The sequence below is a fragment of the Dinoponera quadriceps genome, unplaced genomic scaffold (genome assembly GCF_001313825.1).
Source record: "Dinoponera quadriceps isolate SergipeBrazil2010 unplaced genomic scaffold, ASM131382v1 scaffold1658, whole genome shotgun sequence".
NCBI classification, from domain to species: domain Eukaryota; kingdom Metazoa; phylum Arthropoda; class Insecta; order Hymenoptera; family Formicidae; genus Dinoponera; species Dinoponera quadriceps.
The window spans coordinates 679,179-698,013 of record NW_014555920.1 but is presented as its reverse complement, the minus strand read 5'-3'; the positions used below and the strand labels follow the sequence as shown (position 1 = coordinate 698,013).

Genomic DNA, 18,835 nt, shown 5'->3' with positions numbered 1-18,835 from the left:
GTAGCAACGCTCACCTGACCACCACTGCGCCTTCGTCGTCTTCTTCGCTGTCACTGCAAGCTACATCCATCATTTTGTACTTCTCATCCATTATGTTCAAACCTTGCTTGACACTCTTGCTTATGCTGGCTAGTAGACTCTCTGGCGCTGAATCTTGAGACTTTACATTCTGACCAATCAATGAGAATTATTCAGACCATGTAAAGTCCATCTGTCTTTTAGATTCTCTCGTCAGAGATATTTATTAGGAGCAGAATCTATTCTTTACATACCAAAGTACAAGCAGAACAGATACTTACTTCTTGCTTCTCCTCAGGGTTTTCCCTCATCTCTATGTCGTCCTCCTGCACGCGACTTTCGATGAATTGAGTATTGGCCAGTGCCAGAGATGTATTGGTAACATTGTCCACTAATATTCCTGTCTCTTTCAACTGTGTCGTTAATGTATCCAATGCTTCTTGGGTTTTGTTGGCTTTAGATACCAGGTTCTATTGCACAAAGCAAAAGTACAAATTATTCTCAAGTATAAATATGCTATAAAAAGAAAAACTCAAAATATACCTCAGAAAATTGCTGCAGATGTTTGAGAAGTCCGACATCACCCGCCAGACTCCACTCCCTCCTCTTCTTCCTCATTTCTTCTGTGGTCCACGGATGATCCCATGATTTATCTATATTGTCCGATACGTCCTGCCGTAATAAAATAAACTGGTCAGCCAAAATTAAATTCTCGCATTCTTGTTGATTGTAAATCTAACCAAATATGTCAATTCAGGGGCAGATACCAGGTCAGCAAATACGTTTATATTACTTTTTATTCGATGTACATAATAAATACTTACCATCCATTAATGTTGCTTTTCAGTTTGGCTTAGAAAGTGATTTAAAGCGAGGAAGATTTCAGTTTGGATTAGAAAGTGATTTAAAGCGAGGAATGATTCGATAAGAAATCAACTGTAGCAATAGATAAATAAAGGCGCAATTATATCTCGCATGTTATATTTGGTAAATCGAATGAGATTTCAAAATTCGGTTGATAAATTTACCATTATTTATACATATGTTAACCTAAGCAAATAATTTCGGAGCAAGTGTCAGCGCTGCTCCACATCTCACTCACCATGTCAAACAACTTTGTGCCCGCGTCCGAGTACAGAGAAGACGGCGTAAGTTTCGCTGTCGCGGTCACATCTAAGTGGATCAAAATTCACAAAAAACTGTGACTAATCTCTTATCGAAAAATCCACACTACTCGGAAAAAAGGAACAACCACCGATACGCACGGCGAGCAGTGAGATTATTATAGCAGACACAAACTCCCCCCTTGGAAAAGAAGGGAGACCCCTCGGGACGATTTTTAGCGCCACCTGAGTCGCTGAGTTGACACTTGTCAAGCACATTTGATAAGCATGAAAATTTATCCAAACACTACGGATCTTCAATAATTGACAGTACTTTCGATGGTATATGTCTTGCTGGCATCAAGATATAATTTATATATATTTTATATCGCCATTTTTCGTATATATTTTGTAAACAGCTAATCTAAAATGGGTGAGATATCAAGCTGGGAAGACATAGAAAATGATCGTAAGTAGAAAAATATTTGTCTACTTGTTAAATAAAAGTTTGCAACCTGTTAAAGACAACTATCGTGATATATACTAATTTCAGAATTTTTTAAACAACTTTTGAATGCCGACTCCAAAAAGACTGACGTCAGCTCGCTACTGTCAGTTGCTCAACAATTAAACAAGTTAGGACAAGGTAATGTCGAAATTATTTTACATCATTAAAATATTAAAGCAGCATATTATCACAAATTTAAAAAGTATTCTGTATGTAGTGTAGTTAATATAAAAATATACATGTTACTTCTAGCTATCGAAGTGTTAAATGCTGAGTTGCAGAGACAAGTACTTGCCAATCATGAGGATTTACTATCTCAGGCAACATGGGTTGAAAAGTTAGAAGGGGTACTTTTTATAATGCAATCTCACATACAAGTAAGTATTGTAAAATAATATTAATATTAATGCCAATATCAGTTTAAAAATTAACACAGAAAATATAATGAACTTTGTTTTAGAGCCTTCTGTCGGCAGTTGAGCGACTACGTGGAAAAATTATTGATCCATTTAATAGAGTTGAGATGCAAACAATTGTATTGGCACGGCTACATGAAACCTCTGATCTCTTGAGGAGAGTCGCTAGAATGCAACATTTGTCCAAGCGTTTAAATTCTCAAATGAACAGTGTCACTCAAGGACCAGACATTGTCAAAGCTGCTAATAGTCTACATGAACTTGGTATTATTTTTACACTACTTCCTCCTTGTCATAATGTTGCATGCCAACGTGTGACATGTAAAATTTACATGTACAGAGCAATTAATGGCAGACACAGACCTTAATGGTCTAGATGTGATCGCGGATGATCAACAGGCTGTGAAAGCTCAGAGAGCTACGGTACAAAGAATAGCCACTCATACATTAACTCAAGGTTTACAAGCAATGGATAGAACAAAGGTGCTTCTTATAAGTACTTTTTACCTTGTTAATAATACTTGTTCTAAAATAACCTGTTATGAATTACAGGTAAGCACAGCTGTGCAGGTATTTCAGAATTTGGGAATACTGAACGGAGCTGTGGATACAACCATAGAATCTACCCTGGCTGAAATAGAGAAAATTTCTACAGAGTCGTTAGATGTATCTTTCGTAACGAATCCGGATTTTGGAAAACGAGGGGCACCGGGCAGAGCTGCAATCCCATCGCCTGGATCGTCCGGAAATTTACGCACAAGAATCTGGGAAAATCTGGAGCGTCTTTTCCAAGATACCTTGTACACGCAATGCTTACAAGTAAATAGACAAAATTGTACAGTTACATGTACATTTTTTTAATTCACGGAAATTCGCTCAAAGAACATTGTTTCAGATCGAACTGTTGCAAAGGATATTGTTAGAACACCACACAAAAGGTTTCCACGACCTGTCCGAGAAATTTTGGGATAAGGTGAACGCTCTCCTCGCGAAAGTTTTGAATGAACGCGCTCAAGGCAAATTATAATCTACTTATTCATATATGATAAACATATGTCACACACTTGAGTCAAGTTTAAAACTCGTTTTGCAGGATCGTCATTTGTAAAACAGGCCTTAGAAGGAGAATACCCTAAATTTTTAAGAATATTTCTAGACTTGAGCAAACGTTTAAAAGAGAGATCTCACAGTATCGGGATTTACGGTATCGAGTGAGTATCAGGTCTCACGTAAATTGACGTGATGGCATACGAGACATTAATCCACGCATTTTTATTACAGCCGCAATGTTTTGCAACCATTTGAGAACGCCTATTTATCGCGTTCCGTCTCACGGCTTTTGGATCCAGTGCATAATATGTTTTCCGGCGAGGGACTGCCAACGCACGATGAGATCGACAGTCTCATACGTATGATTACAAAGTAAGTTTAGCATTTGCATATATCTCTTTCTTGCCCACTGCAGAAGATTTAGCAAAGGTACATTCTGTATTTAGCGAGCTGAGCGTATCACTGGTGGATGACGGACTCTCGACCGTCGTGGCGCGTAACGTGGGAAAAGCAATAAGATTATTCTGCTTGAAATGCGAGCAGAGCGTGGTGACCGGCGGTGAGGCTAGTCAAGTAATCGACTCCCCTACTGCCGGTCAGCAGACAAATGTCACGCTCGCAAATCTCCTGCATTACCTCTCCAGTCAGACGAATCGCGTGATCGCCAATTTGGCGGCCGGCTTAATCTCCGAAGGTAGCGTCGTCATTACCACAGCGCTCAAGGAAACGGACGCGTTGACGAAAAACATGCTCGCGCCGTTGCTGACTTCTATCAGCGATGCGATCGAAAGCATCATCTTGACGATGCACGACGATTCCGAATTCAGAGAGTGAGTAATCCCCGCCTCTTTATTTTATATTTGGTGATGCATCTTAGTAATATAACATATTAATACAACTTTGGTTACAATAGCACGAGTAGTCCTCTGGGTAAAGAAATCGGCAGTTCCCTTTACATGCGCGAATTACAAGGGTTCATCTTACGTTCCGTGAACACATTTCTGCTGCCGTACAAGAATCAGATAGTCGTAGCTGAAAGGTCAGTTATACTTTTACGTTAATCTAATACGTACGATGCTGGATTATTAAACGTTATCATCATTTAAGTTGCAAAGCTGTGGCGTCGAGATGCATCGAGTTATTCGTGCGTCATGCTTGCCTGTTGAGACCTCTGACTGATTTTGGAAGAGCGAAACTTCTAGTAGATTTTGGTCAGGTAGGTCTTTATCGTCGGATGGTTGTGACGGGCGAATGCGACAGACAAATGGTTTTAGATGGAAGTTGCTGTAGCACCGTTGTGCCGCGGTGGTCAAATGGGTCTGCTCGAGCAACAGCAGTACAGAACTTTGCGAGCGTTAAAAACCTTGTTTCCTCTCAGCCCCGAGGAGATGGTCGAGAAGATTTTAGAAGGTCAAGGGGAAAGCAGCGTACCACCGTCACTCATTCTCTTGCACTTGTTTTCTGGCGCGCCGCCCGAAATAACATCACCGCACCAGGTAAACAAACTTTCAAGAAAAAGTTAAATCATCCATTTCGTCGGAACGTTTTCAACATGACTTCTATCCGTGAAAAAGCTCGAACTATTATAGTGCGTTCGATTTAATTAGCAATTAGCTATTTCACGTTTGTCACAGAGCGCTGGATGGTCCATAGGCAGATTGTCTCAGTGGATGGACAACCATCCGAACGAGAGAGATAGATTGGCGCTGTGCAGCGGGCCGTTGGAACGTTATCAATTGACGGTCCGACAACAAAATCTTCCATCATTCCACCCTCTATTTCCGCAGATGATGAAATTGGTAAACTTGAGAGAACATCAAAGTTAATTAAAGCCATGATATTATGCAATTGTACATTTCCCTTCGTATAAAAATATTCTCTGGAGTTTGTACAAATATCGTATGTAGGAACTGAGGTATAACTTAATACACTATGATGAAAAAACGTAATTAGATTCACAAGAGTATGCTAAACATACCAAAAAGAAAATATCAGATCCAAAAATTACATTGCTACGTTCATGTTTTATAATCTGTGAATATAGATTTTTTTATATATATATAATCCTATTATCAATGTAACGCTTAACGGTAAAACCCAACTGGTTCTGTTTTTACGTTTCTCGGGACTGGTCAGAAAAATTGCTGGTAGACCGATACTATTTTTCCTATCAATCTATAAGGAAGAAATAAAATGAGTATTAAATGCGACGACATTGTACGTAAAATCTATTTCGGGTGTTTTCCATTTAGTGACATAAGCGCACCATTCTATCTTTGTTACTCATTGAATATGGAACAGACAAACTGATGTTTGTGTCGATTTGTGTCGCTAAATGAAAAACACCCGTCGTAAGAATATTTTTACCTCCCGTGTCAACTTCCTATAACCAATTATTTCATTTTTTAATATTTTCAGAGTGTCTTGTGTTTTTCTTATTTCTTCTTCGTACTTCGCTCTTTCCGCGGGATCGAGACTGACATCTTTCATCAAATTTTTGACATATTGAAAACTAGAAGTTATCACACCAATCTGAAGTTTTATGTTTGCCAATGACATTGCAGCATCGTAAATTCTGCAACCATGTGCACATGAAATTATTTTGCTTCATATAAGTATTATCAATATACTATATAAAATATAAATAATATAAGTATTATCAAAATACTATATGAAAGGATTAAACGTACGTATATGGGACATTTTTCTTAACAATTCCGACGCTATCCGCTCTCCACTTTTTACAATGAAATTTATGAAGATTTTCTAAAAACTGTTCTCTGTAAACAGTAATATCGATTCCTAGTTGGCAAAGGTCATCTTCCGTCAATTGTAAAAAGGTTTTAAGACTCATCCCTCGGAACAAGATGTTGTATCTTTCCAAATCCATCCCGTATAGAATAATTGATATATTGTGATCCAGGAGTTCCTTATTTCTAGGATATAATTCTGGAAATAAATCTTTCCAAGTTATTATCTGGGATAATTCGCAGTAAACCTTTTTCTCTTCTTTCTCGTTAGTCAACAGAGCAGATATCTGAAAAGATATAAAGAAAATGTATCATTAGGGGATATAGAACTAAGGGTATATTAACTACCTCTGTAAAGTCTTTTGCATCGGCGATATCCTTGACAGTTAAATTATATGTGTCTATCACTGTAGTATCCGCATTATGCTCCAAAAGAATCACTACTATATCAATCTTATTGCATATGACAGCGTAACTTAAAGCCTGTAAAATTGGATTAACAAGTTACTGGAAAAGAACTTTATCATTCAATGATGTTAAAACTTACCGTTCTCCCATCACTATCACAAGCATTGATATGTTTCACGTGTTTTAGAAGCTCAGCAACAAATTCCACATTTTGCGACTTACATGCATACATTAGAGGTGTTTCCCTGCAAAATCATGATTAATATAAATGATTATTAAAATTACTTCAACTTTTTTTATTATTTCTAATTCTTTGCCAGCCACAAATGCAAATTAATATCATATATATATATACATATATTACAAATTTCTTATATATATATATATATAAAATCTGAACTTTACCTCATTTTACTTGTAGCATTTACATCAGCTTTTGCCTCTATTAAAAGTGTAAGGCACTTTAAAGATATTTCAGGCAGTTTTTTTGTGGAACTACATAATGCCATGAGAGGTGTAAATCCATCTGTACAATAACATACAAAACAATAATTACAGTAAACTCATGCAAAACTTACAAAAGATGAAAGAAGATTAATCTGTACCTTTGTGCATATTAGGATTTGCACCATGCGCCAATAGATATTCTATTACCTCCAATTGCACTGATGAAGTCGCATATAATAATAAAGACCATCCAGTATGTATAAATTGATTAATATCATATTCTGCAAATATTTCACATTATTTTCTTCTAACAATATGATTTTAGTTTATTGTCTGATTCTACAATTTAAACGATATATAATATTACATTAATACAAATGTATATGTATAAAAAAAAAAATATACTTTAAAAGCCAAAAAAATATATAGTGCGACAATAGTAATGTAAGCCTTAGGGCCTCAGCAAAATGGTTAACTCATACTTTTAAGATGTTTCATGCCCTCAATCTTTATTTAAATTATCGTTTTCTTACATTTTTTATTATGCAGCAGTTTGTCATCAATCACAAACAGGAGAGCTTTTTAGTTTAAGATTCAAGACATGAGACAGTTATCGTGCATTACTTAAAGCCAAAGACTTAAGATATAAAATATTATCTTAAACCAATAAGTCAGCCATTCTGCTAAGGCCTTTACTTTCAAGATATTCTTCTATCACATCCAATTGTCCCTTTATACATGCATTCATGACGCGAGATTCGAAGATTCGTCTTTCATCATCTTGCATATGGTTGTAATCATAAACCTCTTTTTCTAGAAAATCTGCTTTTGAGGGATAACTATGCGATTTAACCGACTAAAAAAAAAACAACGATAAGTAATTTGCCGTTATTATAATTTAATACAAACTATATACAACTGATCATACCGTATCCGAAAAGTAAAAATCATCTTCGTCGTCCTCATCATCGGACATACCAGCAGGTCTCAGATTCATTATGATGGTCAAGAGAGAATCTCACGTAAAACAAATCACTGTCATTGCCTTCTTGGCTGCTAAATGCTGCTAAAGAATTTCAGTGAAATAATCGTAAACAAACATTTACAGCTTCCAATACGTTTAGATGGTTACGCTTACTCACGTGTGTATTATTTGCCACCTTCTGGCTGCACTTGTGGCACTTTATTTCCCTCTTTTTTTCTTTTTTCGAATGCCTCAATATGTCCTTATCTTATCGAAAGAGTGAATAGTGCAACATAGTGTAGCTAAAGAGAGCAGTTCCAAAAGCTTCGAACGGAGAAAAGAAAAGGCGCCTGACGTGTCTGACAGTTATACGTCGATTAGAACTCGGTAAGTATGCGGGTATGATTTGCTGCTCGTCATAAATCTTCACTCACCGTAATTTCGTCAGCGTGACGTTTCTTTTTGTGAAGTTTTGACCGTATGCCAACGCGATCGAACGCGTTCGCGAAAACAGAAGCGGTTAGAAGCAGAGCGAGTAGCGTTGGCGTAACAGCCAGTCAAGAACACCGTTTGATTGTCAGCCAAGGGGCATTTCAACGTGCTCGTAAAGATTATTTCGAGATCATAATACAACGAGATATATAACGGTTTCGTTGTTTATTTTTCATCCCCGGGTGTTCTTTTATAAGAGCGCTTCACGCGATAATTTTGTTTGTCAGTACTCTTATTTCCTCATGGCTCATCCATCGGGTTTTAATCGTAAAACGATTAATTCGTTTGATTGAAAGAGATTTATTTTTAAGTAGGTAAACAAAGCGATGACGACTGAGAACAAAAACAAAAGGAGATGAGGCGGGACTGAAAGAGCGGACAGCTGTGAAGAATCAAGAACAACTGAGAAGAGCAGAAAGGAAAAGCTAACGTGTGGATGCATCTGACATGCTCCGAATTCTGCTAGTGATTGGTGTTTGATAAAAGCATAAGCACAAATTAAGTTGAACAGTTGAACACACCGATTGATTTTGTAAAACAGAAGAGGTAGATAGTAACACTAATCCATTCTTAGAAGACAATAATCTTGGCTTAGTCTTCGATATCATACACGATAAACAGTGAGTATTCTTTACGTTAATATATAATTGTGCTTCAATCTCTCTTATATTGTATCCTGCTTCATGATACATTGAATAAACCGTGTGTTATGCAATGTATTTACAATAAATTGTTCTGTGATATACAATATATTGTGATTAAGTTATTTTAAGTTATGTTCTAAATATTGACGAGTAATTGAAATCTTTGTTCCTTCTATGTTTCAAATTCCATGTGTCATTGTAGAAGCTAATCTGAAAATAACGAGAGATTTATTTTAATGTGTTATTATGTATATAATTTGATAGCTTTAGTTTAGTTTGATTATATAAAACCATGTTCAATAATTACATAGGCAAAGTTAATATATGCAAAAAAAAATATATTCTTTGTGTCTTTACTTTTGTCTTTCATTGTTACCACTGTCATTCCTGTAAGACACATCGAGCTACAGCTATTCAACATGCGGTACTTTTCTTTTAACACGACGATCGTGCTTGATAGATGGATTGCAGCTCGCTAATCGCATTCGACTTTGATCACACCATCTGCGAGGACAACTCCGACATGGTAGCGCGAAAGTTAGTATCTGAGGAGAAAATACCGGAGAACGTGAGGAGTTTGTATCAGTCAAATGGCTGGCTCACGTACATGAACAAGATCTTCGAGATCCTGCACAACAATTCCATCGACAAGAAGCAGATCAAGAACGCCATCGTTGCTATTCCAGCGGTCAAGGGCATGGAGACGCTTCTCGCTACTCTGCACGCCAACGGCCACGAGATCATCATTATCAGCGACTCCAACTCTTTGTTCATAGATTGGTGGCTGAAGAGTAAGAAACTCGAACACACTGTGTCGCGGATCTTCACAAATCCAGCTTGGTTCGACGACGACGGCAGGTTGAAGGTGGACAGATATCACACGCAGCGCAGTTGCGAGCTTAGCAGCATCAACCTGTGCAAGGGGAAGATATTGATAGATTTTATTAATGAAAAACGTGCACAGGGCATATACTACGATAGAACGATCTACATTGGCGACGGCAAGAACGATCTATGCCCGATCTTGCGTCTCTCAGAGGCCGATTTGGCCTGCCCGCGTAAGGACTATGTACTCATTAAGTGTTTGACTAAATTACCTCGTGACATGCACTCAGAGGCGAGCATCGTGGCATGGAAGGACGGTACGGATTTGCTGAAAGAGCTGGAAGAGGCTCAGAGAATGGTAAAGAAAAAATAATTCCGCGCCAAAGATAAATGAGGAAGATACTCTTCCTCGTTGAGTCACTCGATGCGAGAAAGGGGCTCGCGTTATGTTATCATGCTAATTAACCGGAGTCGAACTTATTAAGCATTATGAGATGTGTAACCAATTGTACTCGCTTTCTTAATTTTCTATTTGCACCGTCGAATTTTCCGTATAACTTGTTCGAATACATATTCATCAGTTATGTTATTAGGGAAGATATCGTCGTTCTCGTGAAACTGCTGCATCTATCATGCGAGGATAGCGAATGAATTATTTGTATAGACGATCCCACATTTTATATCGTTACAAATTGAGGATGCAATTGAAGATGTTACTGCAAATATTAGTAATAATAACTAGAGTAAATCTCGGCTAAATAGTTTTCCAACCGAAGACATGATGCCATTACATAAGTGATGTAAATGTTATTTTACATGTATATAACTATCTCTAGGAATTATATCAGAGGTTGTTCTTGTATATCGAATATATATAAGCAGTGCATTTTTCCAAATAAAGTTATTTCTTGATAGAAAGGTTGTTCGTTACGAATTTAGTAAGACTTCATGCGAAGCACAAGATTCGACCTGTCGTACCGACGATTCTACGGGGACATTCACGAATGCGTCCGCGCATTCGAATTCAAATCCAAATCGCATGGCATCGTTTTCATCGTGCGATATCGCGCGATACGCAATAACTCGTCGATATGCAACTCCGTATTTCGCGATGCGCGCGCACTCGCTGAGGTTAAGACGGGCTTGTGACGTGCACACAGTGATGCGCACGGAGTTCGTGACTCCGACGTTAATTGTTGTTACGTTACTTGTTGTTGCTCGGTATCACGGGCATCGATTGAGACTCGACAAATTCTGCACGCCTGCCCGACGATGTCGCCGTGAGGCCTCGAGTAACCAGCTGACGATCGACATTTCGATTTTCAAATCTCGGAGCAGCCCTCTTCGAGCGACTCTCTCTCTCTCTCTCCCTCTCCGCAATTGCCTATATAGCGATTGGAACTTTATTCACGATAAGCGATAAGTGAGTAAGCGATCGTCCACTTGCAAATCAATTCGTTTCGCGCGAGAAGTAAACGCTAAGCATTCAATCGAACCGCTCAACGACGCTATTCACGCTCGTGTCGTGCTTTTTCCGCACGATACGGGCATCGGGATACGATTATTTGATTACGCGCGTCACCTACCCGCAGAATATTTTTCGCGTCGCGAACGATAATCCATGCGAAGGGTCCGCGTTGTTACATTCGGCGTTTCAAAAGATATTGTACATATTCCGTAAGAGCGATATCTTTGCATGCAGGAGATATCCCATATAGCACAGACCTCCAAGGGACATCCTAAAGACGTCCGGAAGTCTTTGGTACCAAGGACATTCCCAGAACATCCCTCGGATAAAATATACTACGTTAGATATCTTGAGCTTGATAAAGAAACTTCTAGATATCGTAAGCACTGACTTATAACCGGAGGAATATAAATTTCCAATTTTAATATTTATTCTTCAAATTCTTCATATTTATGATTGCCGTTACATCAAGTAGTATACGTATTTTATTCGATCGGATGCACTCTGTTCTCTTTCACATTATCGTTGTTACAGAGCTCTTGGATTTTTATTATATATACATTCAGGATGTTCCTTACGGCGCCGAAAGAAATTGCAATGAGAAACTTGGCATTCGTTAACCACTGAGGTGCACGGATGCACGAGAACACTCTCAGCAATGTCCCTAAGAATATCGGTGACCAGAGGAGCACACATAAAATCAATGACATCCTGACGACTCTGCATATCCGTGCCGTGCGGTTCACTTCGAAGAACACATCTCTGTTCTGTGCTTCCACGAAGTTTTCATCGTTTTTGCTTATCGTCCCTACATCTGTCACGCTGATATGACTGTCTCTTATCTCTAGTGGCTTGTCAAACCCATTGGTGGAATTTTGATGACTAATGCTTCCAATGCTGCCACTGGGAAACCATTTTGTATCAGCACCCTGATGAGCAACAATCACGTTCTCATCGTCGTTTAAGTCACCGCGAGGCAGAGTAGATATTAAATCAGCCTTTACTCTCAGTATCTCGAGCGTGGTCTCACACGCGTGCTCCCCTCGCACCTGCAGGATGCAGCAGAGCAGAATCGGCAGGAAGTATATCGCGAAGGACAATACGAACAGGTGTAATTTTAGAAAGCCGCTCGAGACGAGGCACTCGTTGATCATATACGACGAGCCACTCGTCTTTACGTCGTCGACGTCGCGCCCGAAGTGATCATTTCGAAGAAACAAGTTTTCAATCGAATCGGGCTTCATCCTTGCGATGTAGTTCTCCAGATCGTTCCGTTTCGGCTGCTTCCTGCCGTGAGATCGATCTACCGAGCGATTCTGCTGACTCTTCAGCGCGGTATACGCGCTAGCAGCGTGAATACGTTTCAACATATCGACGTATATTTGACCGTCGGAAAGAAATATTGTATCTTGCGCAATGGGAACAGTCCTCTGAGTCGCGTCTTCTTCTTCTTCTTCTTCCGCGCCTGCGAAATGCGTATTCTCTTCATAGCTGTCATTCTGCGTTACGCTGCTCGAGCTGCTGACTGCGGTCTCGTCTAATTCCTGCGACGCATTCTTCAGCGAATCGTGAAATAATAATATCTCTGGGTCTTCGTCGAAATATACATCGTTACCTGCGTGCGACGACAAATTATGAACGCTCACGGTTTGCTCCACCGTCGTATCCTTCGTAGTCTGAGTCGCTCCTGTCCTATTGACATTTGCAACATTTCCGACACGGTTCGTGTTATTTATCGCGATGTAATCCGTCGCGTTTCGCAACCGGGAAGTGTCGAGAAAGTCTGCGACTTTCATATCCTCCGTAGAATTGCGCATGTGGCTCAGCACGTTCTTAACGATACTTTGTACACGAGATACTATCTGATTCACTTCTGCGATGTTCGGACGGGACTTATTCGACGCTTCTTCATCATCCGGATAGTAATTTCCCAGTGACGTCGTGTGCACGCCGATCAGATGATCTCCGACGTCTGAGAGCACGTGAAAGCTCACCGGGAAATTGCTCTCGAATGCGCACTCGGCGTCCTCCGTGCCACGAGCGGCGTTCATGTCATCGTATCCAGCAAAACACAGAATCACCGTGACGAGGAACGGCACGAGCCAATGACTCGCTACGAGAACACCGGCCGGCTTCTTGTCGCCCTCCTTCGCCGTCTGAAATTGGAAAATTTTCATGATCCTCCGAGCGACGCCCGCATTCCTCACGCTGCTTCGTTGGCAAGCCAACTCTCGCCGATCTTCCGGCGTTCCTCCTCTCCGACGTGCGACTTCGATGCGCTCCTTCGCATCGGCGCATCTTTGCTTCACGCACGCCGCATTGAGATTACATTGCACAGCGAAAGTCAGCAGAGACACGAACGCATTCGTCAGCGGGGCGAGCAGCATTCCATACTGCATAAGCATATCCTTCGCGTCGCACGTCAGAGTCACATTGGAGTCGACTTCGCGAGCCCGCGGCACCAGAAGCTTGTGCTTGCCGTTGTCCTGAATCGTCCACGCGCTGTCGGTGTTATTCCGCCAATTGTAGCTCAACTTTATCCCGGCCTCAATGTGACTCGCCAGTAGCGCAACAGCTGTCACTATAGAACTGAGCACGTCGGATGTCGACAGAATGTAAAACGGCGACCTCGTCTTGCGTCTGCATCCTTCTCGCAGCAACATCACGAGCGTGATGAGACCGGATAATAATAACGTGCAACCCGCTGCGTCCGATATAGCGAGATGCATGTTGCGAGAGCTTTGAGAAGCGCGCTCGTTAGATTCCTCTTAACGCCGATGTATTATTGAATCTGCCGTACCTTGAGCTTGACAGAAACAGACTGGATAAAGCGATTGTTATAAGCGCGCGGATATTGTGTACGTTACTTGTATGTGGGTACTCGTTTTGCACAGATGATGTATATCTTTGTTTAGATGTAACGGTACCGACAGCATGAGGGCATGAGTGCTTATCAGTTTAAACGACGCGGCCGTTGGCGGTTCAACGTTCTGTGTGTCGTTAGAACACACTCGTGTCGCAAATTTTTCGCTGCTATATATATATATATTCGCTTTGTCGGGAATCGATCGACCGTGTCGCAGAATCGGGATTATCTCACTCGCTCCTGTATACCCCTAATTGTCTCCTGCGAATTTGGTGCAACTAGTTTTGCGGAATAAGGGGTTGTTTTCTGTTACAGCTCACCGTCGACATGTCGATACGTCGGAGAAGCGATCCGTTTATGACTCAACGTATTTGGGACACGATTAAAACTACAGTACATCAAAGAAGCTTACCTAACAACGACCGTATGGTACGGCACTTGGCTCGGGTTTACGGCTATACAGAACAGGAAGCTCAAGAGGAACTCAACAAGGCGGCCGAGGACGGTCTCGTCGTGTTGAAAAAAGTACCTGCAAAAAACGGCATCGAGCAAGAGAGCTACAGATTGCCGCCAATAGACCTGTCGACTACCGCCGACAATTACGATTGGTACTGTTGCAAGTGTCAGAGAGCGGGCGCGGTTGAGTGCTGCGAACAATGTCACAGAGTGTACCATCCGGAATGCTACAACGGCAGCACTACAAAATTGAAGATTTGTGTTTTCTGCGAGGTAAGTATTCCAATGTATAAATAAATGAGTATAGATAAATAGAGAGATAAGGAAATAAATATAAATAAATAAAAAAAATATATCACCTTACCCGATATCATAGCTAGCTCTCTCTCTGTTGACGCACGTCTATGTGCATTCGATACTTTAAGAGTACGAACGTAACATTGCAGAAAATCAATAACGACACATATCCCGACAAGACCGAGTTGAATCACATCCTCAGTTTCACGTGCGGCCATCTGAAAGCAAAGTTACCGCCGGAAATTACAAATCGGGCGATCGTTTTCAACAACGGGCCGATTGTCACGCCTCTCAATGGCTTCTCCGGGCCGACCTGGGTGAGCGAGGGCGAAGACGCCTGGCGGCCGGGTATTCTCATAAAGAAACACATGGACTTGGCGATAATGGACGCGAAAACAAATAACAAAGAGTACAAGAATCTCGCCGAGTTCGAGGCTGACGCGCACAATATCCTGCACAACATCATGATATACCACGGAAGTACGGAGGATTCGTATAGCTTCGAGTATCCCACGAACGATCTACATTTTCGCGCGTCGTATCGATCATTGCCCTTGTCTTGCTCGCAGCTCAAAGCGTAATCGGGGACATGGGCCAAACGATGTACCAGGATTGCTGTTACGATCTTCAGGAGATTCGCCGTTGCGCGGACTGCTACCGCATATCGAACGAGAAATCCGAGAAGATGTGGTTCTGCATACCGTGCAATCCCCCTCATCAGCTGGTCTACGCGAAGCAGAAGGGTTACCCGTACTGGCCCGCCAAAGTGATGCAGGTTAACGGCAACGTGTACGACGTGCGTTTCTTCGGGGGTCATCACATGAGAGCCAATATCGAGAAGGTCTTCATCCGGCCCATCTCCTCCACGCTGCAAAGTTTGCAGGTAGACGCGCAATCTCCGTATTTTTTCGATTACTCTCGCGGTATCGTCACCGGTAAAACCGATTGTTAAGTCCGTATCAGACTACGGATTGGGAAATCAGATTGAATTGAATTTGGCGAATCGGTGCAAAATTAATTTTAGTGAAATTTAATGAACTTTGCACTGATTCGTCAATTTTCAATTCAATCTCAATCTCCAATTCGTAAACTGATAGGGCTCGGCTGCCTTCGCTAGCCATATTGGTTTCACGACGTTATAGGCGAGAAATGGCATACAATAAGTTTTTTTGCAACATGTAGCTTTATTTTTTAATTTTCCCCGAAAAACACAATGATTTCGTAACCTGTTGCAAGAAACTTATTGCATGTCATTTCTCACCTATGACGTCACAAAATCAATACGGCTAACGAAGAGAGCCGAGCCTTAATCTTAACTTGTCTGCATTATGATTCTCGCAGATGCGCGAGATTCATATCGCGTCCCGAAAGAATAGCTCTCTTTTCGCGAAATCGACTTAGAAACTGTAAACCCTAAAGCGTATTAATATCATAACGACGAATTCTTGTATAGCCTCCGGAAAAAGGAAAGTGGAAAGAAATGGAGGTACGCATGTTTAGAACAGAGAAAAGTGTACAACTAATTTCTTTTCGCGACGTTTTACCCCGTAATCGAGAAAGGGATCTGTTTTTCGTGTAACCGAAAGCCCTATCTCTCGTAGATAAAAAGATCAACAGCATGGAACAGGGCTTTCGAAGAGCTGAAGCATCACCAGCACCTGCTGGCGAAGTTGGGCAAGAAAAAGGAAGAAATTAACACGGAGGACGACGACGACGACGGTCCTACGCCCGCGAAGATGCGGAATCAAGAATCGTCAGGTTCGAAGGGCGGGTCGCACAGTTCGAATCTGCCGAAGCAGCTAATCAAGGATCTGAGGGTAAAGGTTGAGCGGTTGAGTTCGGACGGGCATCCCGAGATGCAGCCCGCAAACGACGCAGCGGATAACAAGGACAACGCCTCGAAGAGCAACGGCTCGAACGAGGACAGGCAAGTGCCTCATTTACCAGTTGCGGAGGACGAGCCCGCTCGGGAAATAACAAGTACATGTCCGCAAGGCTTGAAGAAGGAGGGCTCGCAGGAGGATATGGTCACGTCCAGTTGTCAAGAACCGAGATCGAAGTGCGTTCTTGTGCAGACTGAACAAATTCAAGCGGACGGGCTTCCTCCAGCCAAGGTGAGTTTTCGGCTGGAACGCTCTTAGAGATTACTTCTGCGCATTAGAGGCGCTTACCGGTCGTTTTTCATTACGAACTTTTCATTTTTGGGAAGGTAAGAGGCTGTTTAACCACCACGCGCGTTATTCCAGCGTGTTGCTACCCCTTTATAATGCAGAAATCGTAAATTGCGCACCCACAATTACTTTTTGTCTGATTGTCCACCGGTGAACACGAAATTTTTAGATCAAGAGGGAACGTCGAACCTCGGAACAGCCGACGACAACGGCATTGGAGAAGTTACGTCGTGAATTGGAACTTGACAAGTGCAGGGAACTGGAAAGATTGCAGGCAGAATATAGAAAAGAGTTGCGGCAAATAGAGCAGAAGCACAAACAAGCGATATCTGACATCAAAAAGAAACAATGGGTAAGTTTCAGTTTGTCATCGCGTCTCTTTCCTTGAAATTCGACTGAATTCTATCGTCTTACATACACGATCTGTTGTAGTGTTACAACTGCGAGAATGAAGCGATATACCATTGTTGTTGGAACACCGCGTACTGTAGCACAGACTGCCAACAGATTCATTGGCAACGCGAACACAAAAGGGTGTGCAGGCGTAAGCGCTAATTCACCTGGAGGAATATGACAAGTACAATAAGAGACGTCAGAGAACGTTTAAAGAAATACGAGTATTCGTTTTCATATATGTGTATATATACACATATATATGTACAGAGTGTCCCGGGGAATATCCATCCCAATTTCTGCTAATAAACTCGATTATTAGAGACGTGAAATCTGAAAATTCTTTTTATGCAATGTCGAAAAAAAAGGTAGATTTTATGTCTTAGATTTTATGTGAATACATTTAAAAGAAAAAACTTGAAAAAAATAAATTAAACGAATAAATATTTAAGACGACTTTAAATATAAAATCAAACGATAAATTTTCATTTTATTTCCAGTTAATTGAATGAGTAAATTTTAAGTTCGTTAAATACGCTGTACAAAGATAGAAATGCAATGAACATATGATATATATATGACAGGGAGGGAAGGGAAGTTGCTCTGTATACATATATATACATATTTATATAAAATAAAAAGATAATCCGTAGATGCACGTTAATATATTCTTGACACCAATTCAATATGCCTTTATGAACTTGCTCCCTAGGACGGATGGGAGAATTGTTATGTGTGTGTGTGTGTGTGTGTACACACAAATAAATCTTAAAAGACTGTTCTTACTTGTACCAAGCGGTACGACAAAGTAATTTTCGAATGATGATAGTTTTATACATCTCTTGATAACTGTGCAACAAATTCCGAAAGAAGATAATGATAGTTATAGAATCATATGTGTATGAAAATAATTCTTAAGATATATATGTATAGATATATATATATATATATAGATATAGCTTCGTTAATCTCTATACGCCACGCGCGATTATGTCATTTTTATTAGATATAAGCTTTGGTTCCACATGCAATACAAATAACAAATTTGAATGTAACTATGTGTATGCGCGTTAATATGATAATACGGAAAAATGAATATTGTTACCAAATAATTTATTCTGGATTATTGATCAACATGCATCAACTTTTTGTAATTCTTATTTTTAGTTATAGTTTATGAAATTAAGATATCTTTTTACAACATAACAGCAAGTCATTTAGGAACATCAATATATTTATTTCATGTAACAAAACATTTTGTAATCAATATACAATGTTGCAGAATGCGTTTAAATATGTTGCACTAACACTACATGTACTAAAAGATCTATTTTGATTAGTTGATACACTATATATATACATATATATTTTTGAGAATCACAGTAAAATTTAAGCAACAGTTTCTAGGAATTATATGTGTTCTTATATATTTTTGGTAAAATTTCTGTAATAGTCACTTTTCTCTCATCGTAAACATAATCACAGCATTGCTACTGAATTAAAGCACCAAATATAATATACCAATAGATACATTGGAACACATATATTTGATTATATAA

At 40.3% G+C, this 18,835-nt stretch overlaps 5 protein-coding genes across 9 annotated transcripts in view; 3 read left to right on the top strand and 2 right to left on the bottom strand.

Annotated features, from left to right (window-relative positions):
* LOC106745737 (WASH complex subunit FAM21C) overlaps positions 1-1,312 on the bottom strand; it is a 31,117-nt gene extending 29,805 nt beyond the window's left edge. For both annotated transcript variants that reach the window (XM_014621613.1, XM_014621612.1), the window contains exons 1-4: positions 1,121-1,312; positions 562-690; positions 300-488; positions 15-169 (exon numbers count right to left, since the gene is read on the bottom strand). In XM_014621613.1, the coding sequence (XP_014477099.1) occupies positions 15-169; positions 300-488; positions 562-690; positions 1,121-1,123 (476 nt within the window). In that variant the 5' untranslated portion in view covers positions 1,124-1,312. The remainder of the gene's footprint in view (positions 1-14; positions 170-299; positions 489-561; positions 691-1,120) is intronic.
* Positions 1,313-1,441: 129 nt separating this feature from the next.
* Positions 1,442-4,944, top strand: LOC106745739 (conserved oligomeric Golgi complex subunit 5). The gene is made up of 14 exons (XM_014621617.1): positions 1,442-1,590; positions 1,675-1,767; positions 1,882-2,006; positions 2,090-2,309; positions 2,386-2,528; positions 2,598-2,864; positions 2,941-3,061; positions 3,139-3,256; positions 3,327-3,467; positions 3,542-3,925; positions 4,009-4,134; positions 4,203-4,311; positions 4,370-4,591; positions 4,730-4,944. Exons 1-14 carry the CDS (start codon positions 1,551-1,553, stop codon positions 4,919-4,921), a joined length of 2,301 nt encoding a protein of 766 aa, XP_014477103.1. The 5' UTR covers positions 1,442-1,550; the 3' UTR covers positions 4,922-4,944.
* LOC106745742 (ankyrin repeat, SAM and basic leucine zipper domain-containing protein 1) lies at positions 4,917-7,934 on the bottom strand. The gene is made up of 10 exons (XM_014621620.1): positions 7,843-7,934; positions 7,629-7,763; positions 7,397-7,556; positions 6,859-6,981; positions 6,659-6,779; positions 6,393-6,498; positions 6,194-6,328; positions 5,786-6,132; positions 5,463-5,670; positions 4,917-5,270 (listed from the first exon to the last, which is right to left on the bottom strand). The coding sequence occupies exons 2-10, from the start codon at positions 7,695-7,697 to the stop codon at positions 5,121-5,123; spliced, it is 1,419 nt and encodes a 472-aa protein (XP_014477106.1). The 5' UTR covers positions 7,698-7,763; positions 7,843-7,934; the 3' UTR covers positions 4,917-5,120.
* A 37-nt stretch (positions 7,935-7,971) lies between these two features.
* Positions 7,972-10,597, top strand: LOC106745743 (pyridoxal phosphate phosphatase PHOSPHO2-like). Of its 3 annotated transcripts, none has more exons than XM_014621621.1 (3): positions 7,972-8,051; positions 8,471-8,776; positions 9,261-10,597. In XM_014621621.1, the coding sequence occupies exon 3, from the start codon at positions 9,261-9,263 to the stop codon at positions 9,996-9,998; it is 738 nt and encodes a 245-aa protein (XP_014477107.1). In that variant the 5' UTR covers positions 7,972-8,051; positions 8,471-8,776; the 3' UTR covers positions 9,999-10,597. The 3 variants fall into 3 exon arrangements, with proteins under 3 accessions (XP_014477107.1, XP_014477109.1, XP_014477108.1); XM_014621623.1 differs by having other exon boundaries at positions 7,982-8,051; positions 8,468-8,776; XM_014621622.1 differs by lacking the exon at positions 7,972-8,051 and adding an exon at positions 8,116-8,378.
* Positions 10,598-10,658: 61 nt separating this feature from the next.
* Positions 10,659-17,693, top strand: LOC106745740 (zinc finger MYND domain-containing protein 11). 2 transcript variants are annotated; one of them, XM_014621618.1, is made up of 8 exons: positions 10,659-11,048; positions 14,275-14,688; positions 14,862-15,192; positions 15,282-15,595; positions 16,166-16,198; positions 16,314-16,826; positions 17,053-17,235; positions 17,316-17,462. In XM_014621618.1, the coding sequence occupies exons 2-8, from the start codon at positions 14,287-14,289 to the stop codon at positions 17,436-17,438; spliced, it is 1,899 nt and encodes a 632-aa protein (XP_014477104.1). In that variant the 5' UTR covers positions 10,659-11,048; positions 14,275-14,286; the 3' UTR covers positions 17,439-17,462. The 2 variants fall into 2 exon arrangements, with proteins under 2 accessions (XP_014477104.1, XP_014477105.1); XM_014621619.1 differs by lacking the exon at positions 16,166-16,198 and having other exon boundaries at positions 10,661-11,048; positions 17,316-17,693.
* The last annotated feature ends 1,142 nt before the right edge of the window (positions 17,694-18,835 follow it).

Bases quoted from the DNA above. Each gene is read 5' to 3' on its own strand.
- LOC106745739 (XM_014621617.1), top strand. From the start codon at position 1,551: ATGGGTGAGATATCAAGCTGGGAAGACATAGAAAATGATC. The intron at 1,591-1,674 runs GTAAGTAGAAAA...TACTAATTTCAG, and splicing joins GGAAGACATAGAAAATGATC to AATTTTTTAAACAACTTTTG. The intron at 1,768-1,881 runs GTAATGTCGAAA...TGTTACTTCTAG, and splicing joins ATTAAACAAGTTAGGACAAG to CTATCGAAGTGTTAAATGCT.
- LOC106745742 (XM_014621620.1), bottom strand. From the start codon at position 7,697: ATGAATCTGAGACCTGCTGGTATGTCCGATGATGAGGACGACGAAGAT. The intron at 6,780-6,858 runs GTACAGATTAAT...GTTATTGTACAG, and splicing joins AAATCCTAATATGCACAAAG to ATGGATTTACACCTCTCATG. The intron at 6,499-6,658 runs GTAAAGTTCAGA...ATGATTTTGCAG, and splicing joins AATGCTACAAGTAAAATGAG to GGAAACACCTCTAATGTATG.
- LOC106745743 (XM_014621621.1), top strand. From the start codon at position 9,261: ATGGATTGCAGCTCGCTAATCGCATTCGACTTTGATCACACCATCTGC.
- LOC106745740 (XM_014621618.1), top strand. From the start codon at position 14,287: ATGTCGATACGTCGGAGAAGCGATCCGTTTATGACTCAACGTATTTGG. The intron at 14,689-14,861 runs GTAAGTATTCCA...GTAACATTGCAG, and splicing joins AGATTTGTGTTTTCTGCGAG to AAAATCAATAACGACACATA. The intron at 15,596-16,165 runs GTAGACGCGCAA...ATTCTTGTATAG, and splicing joins CCACGCTGCAAAGTTTGCAG to CCTCCGGAAAAAGGAAAGTG.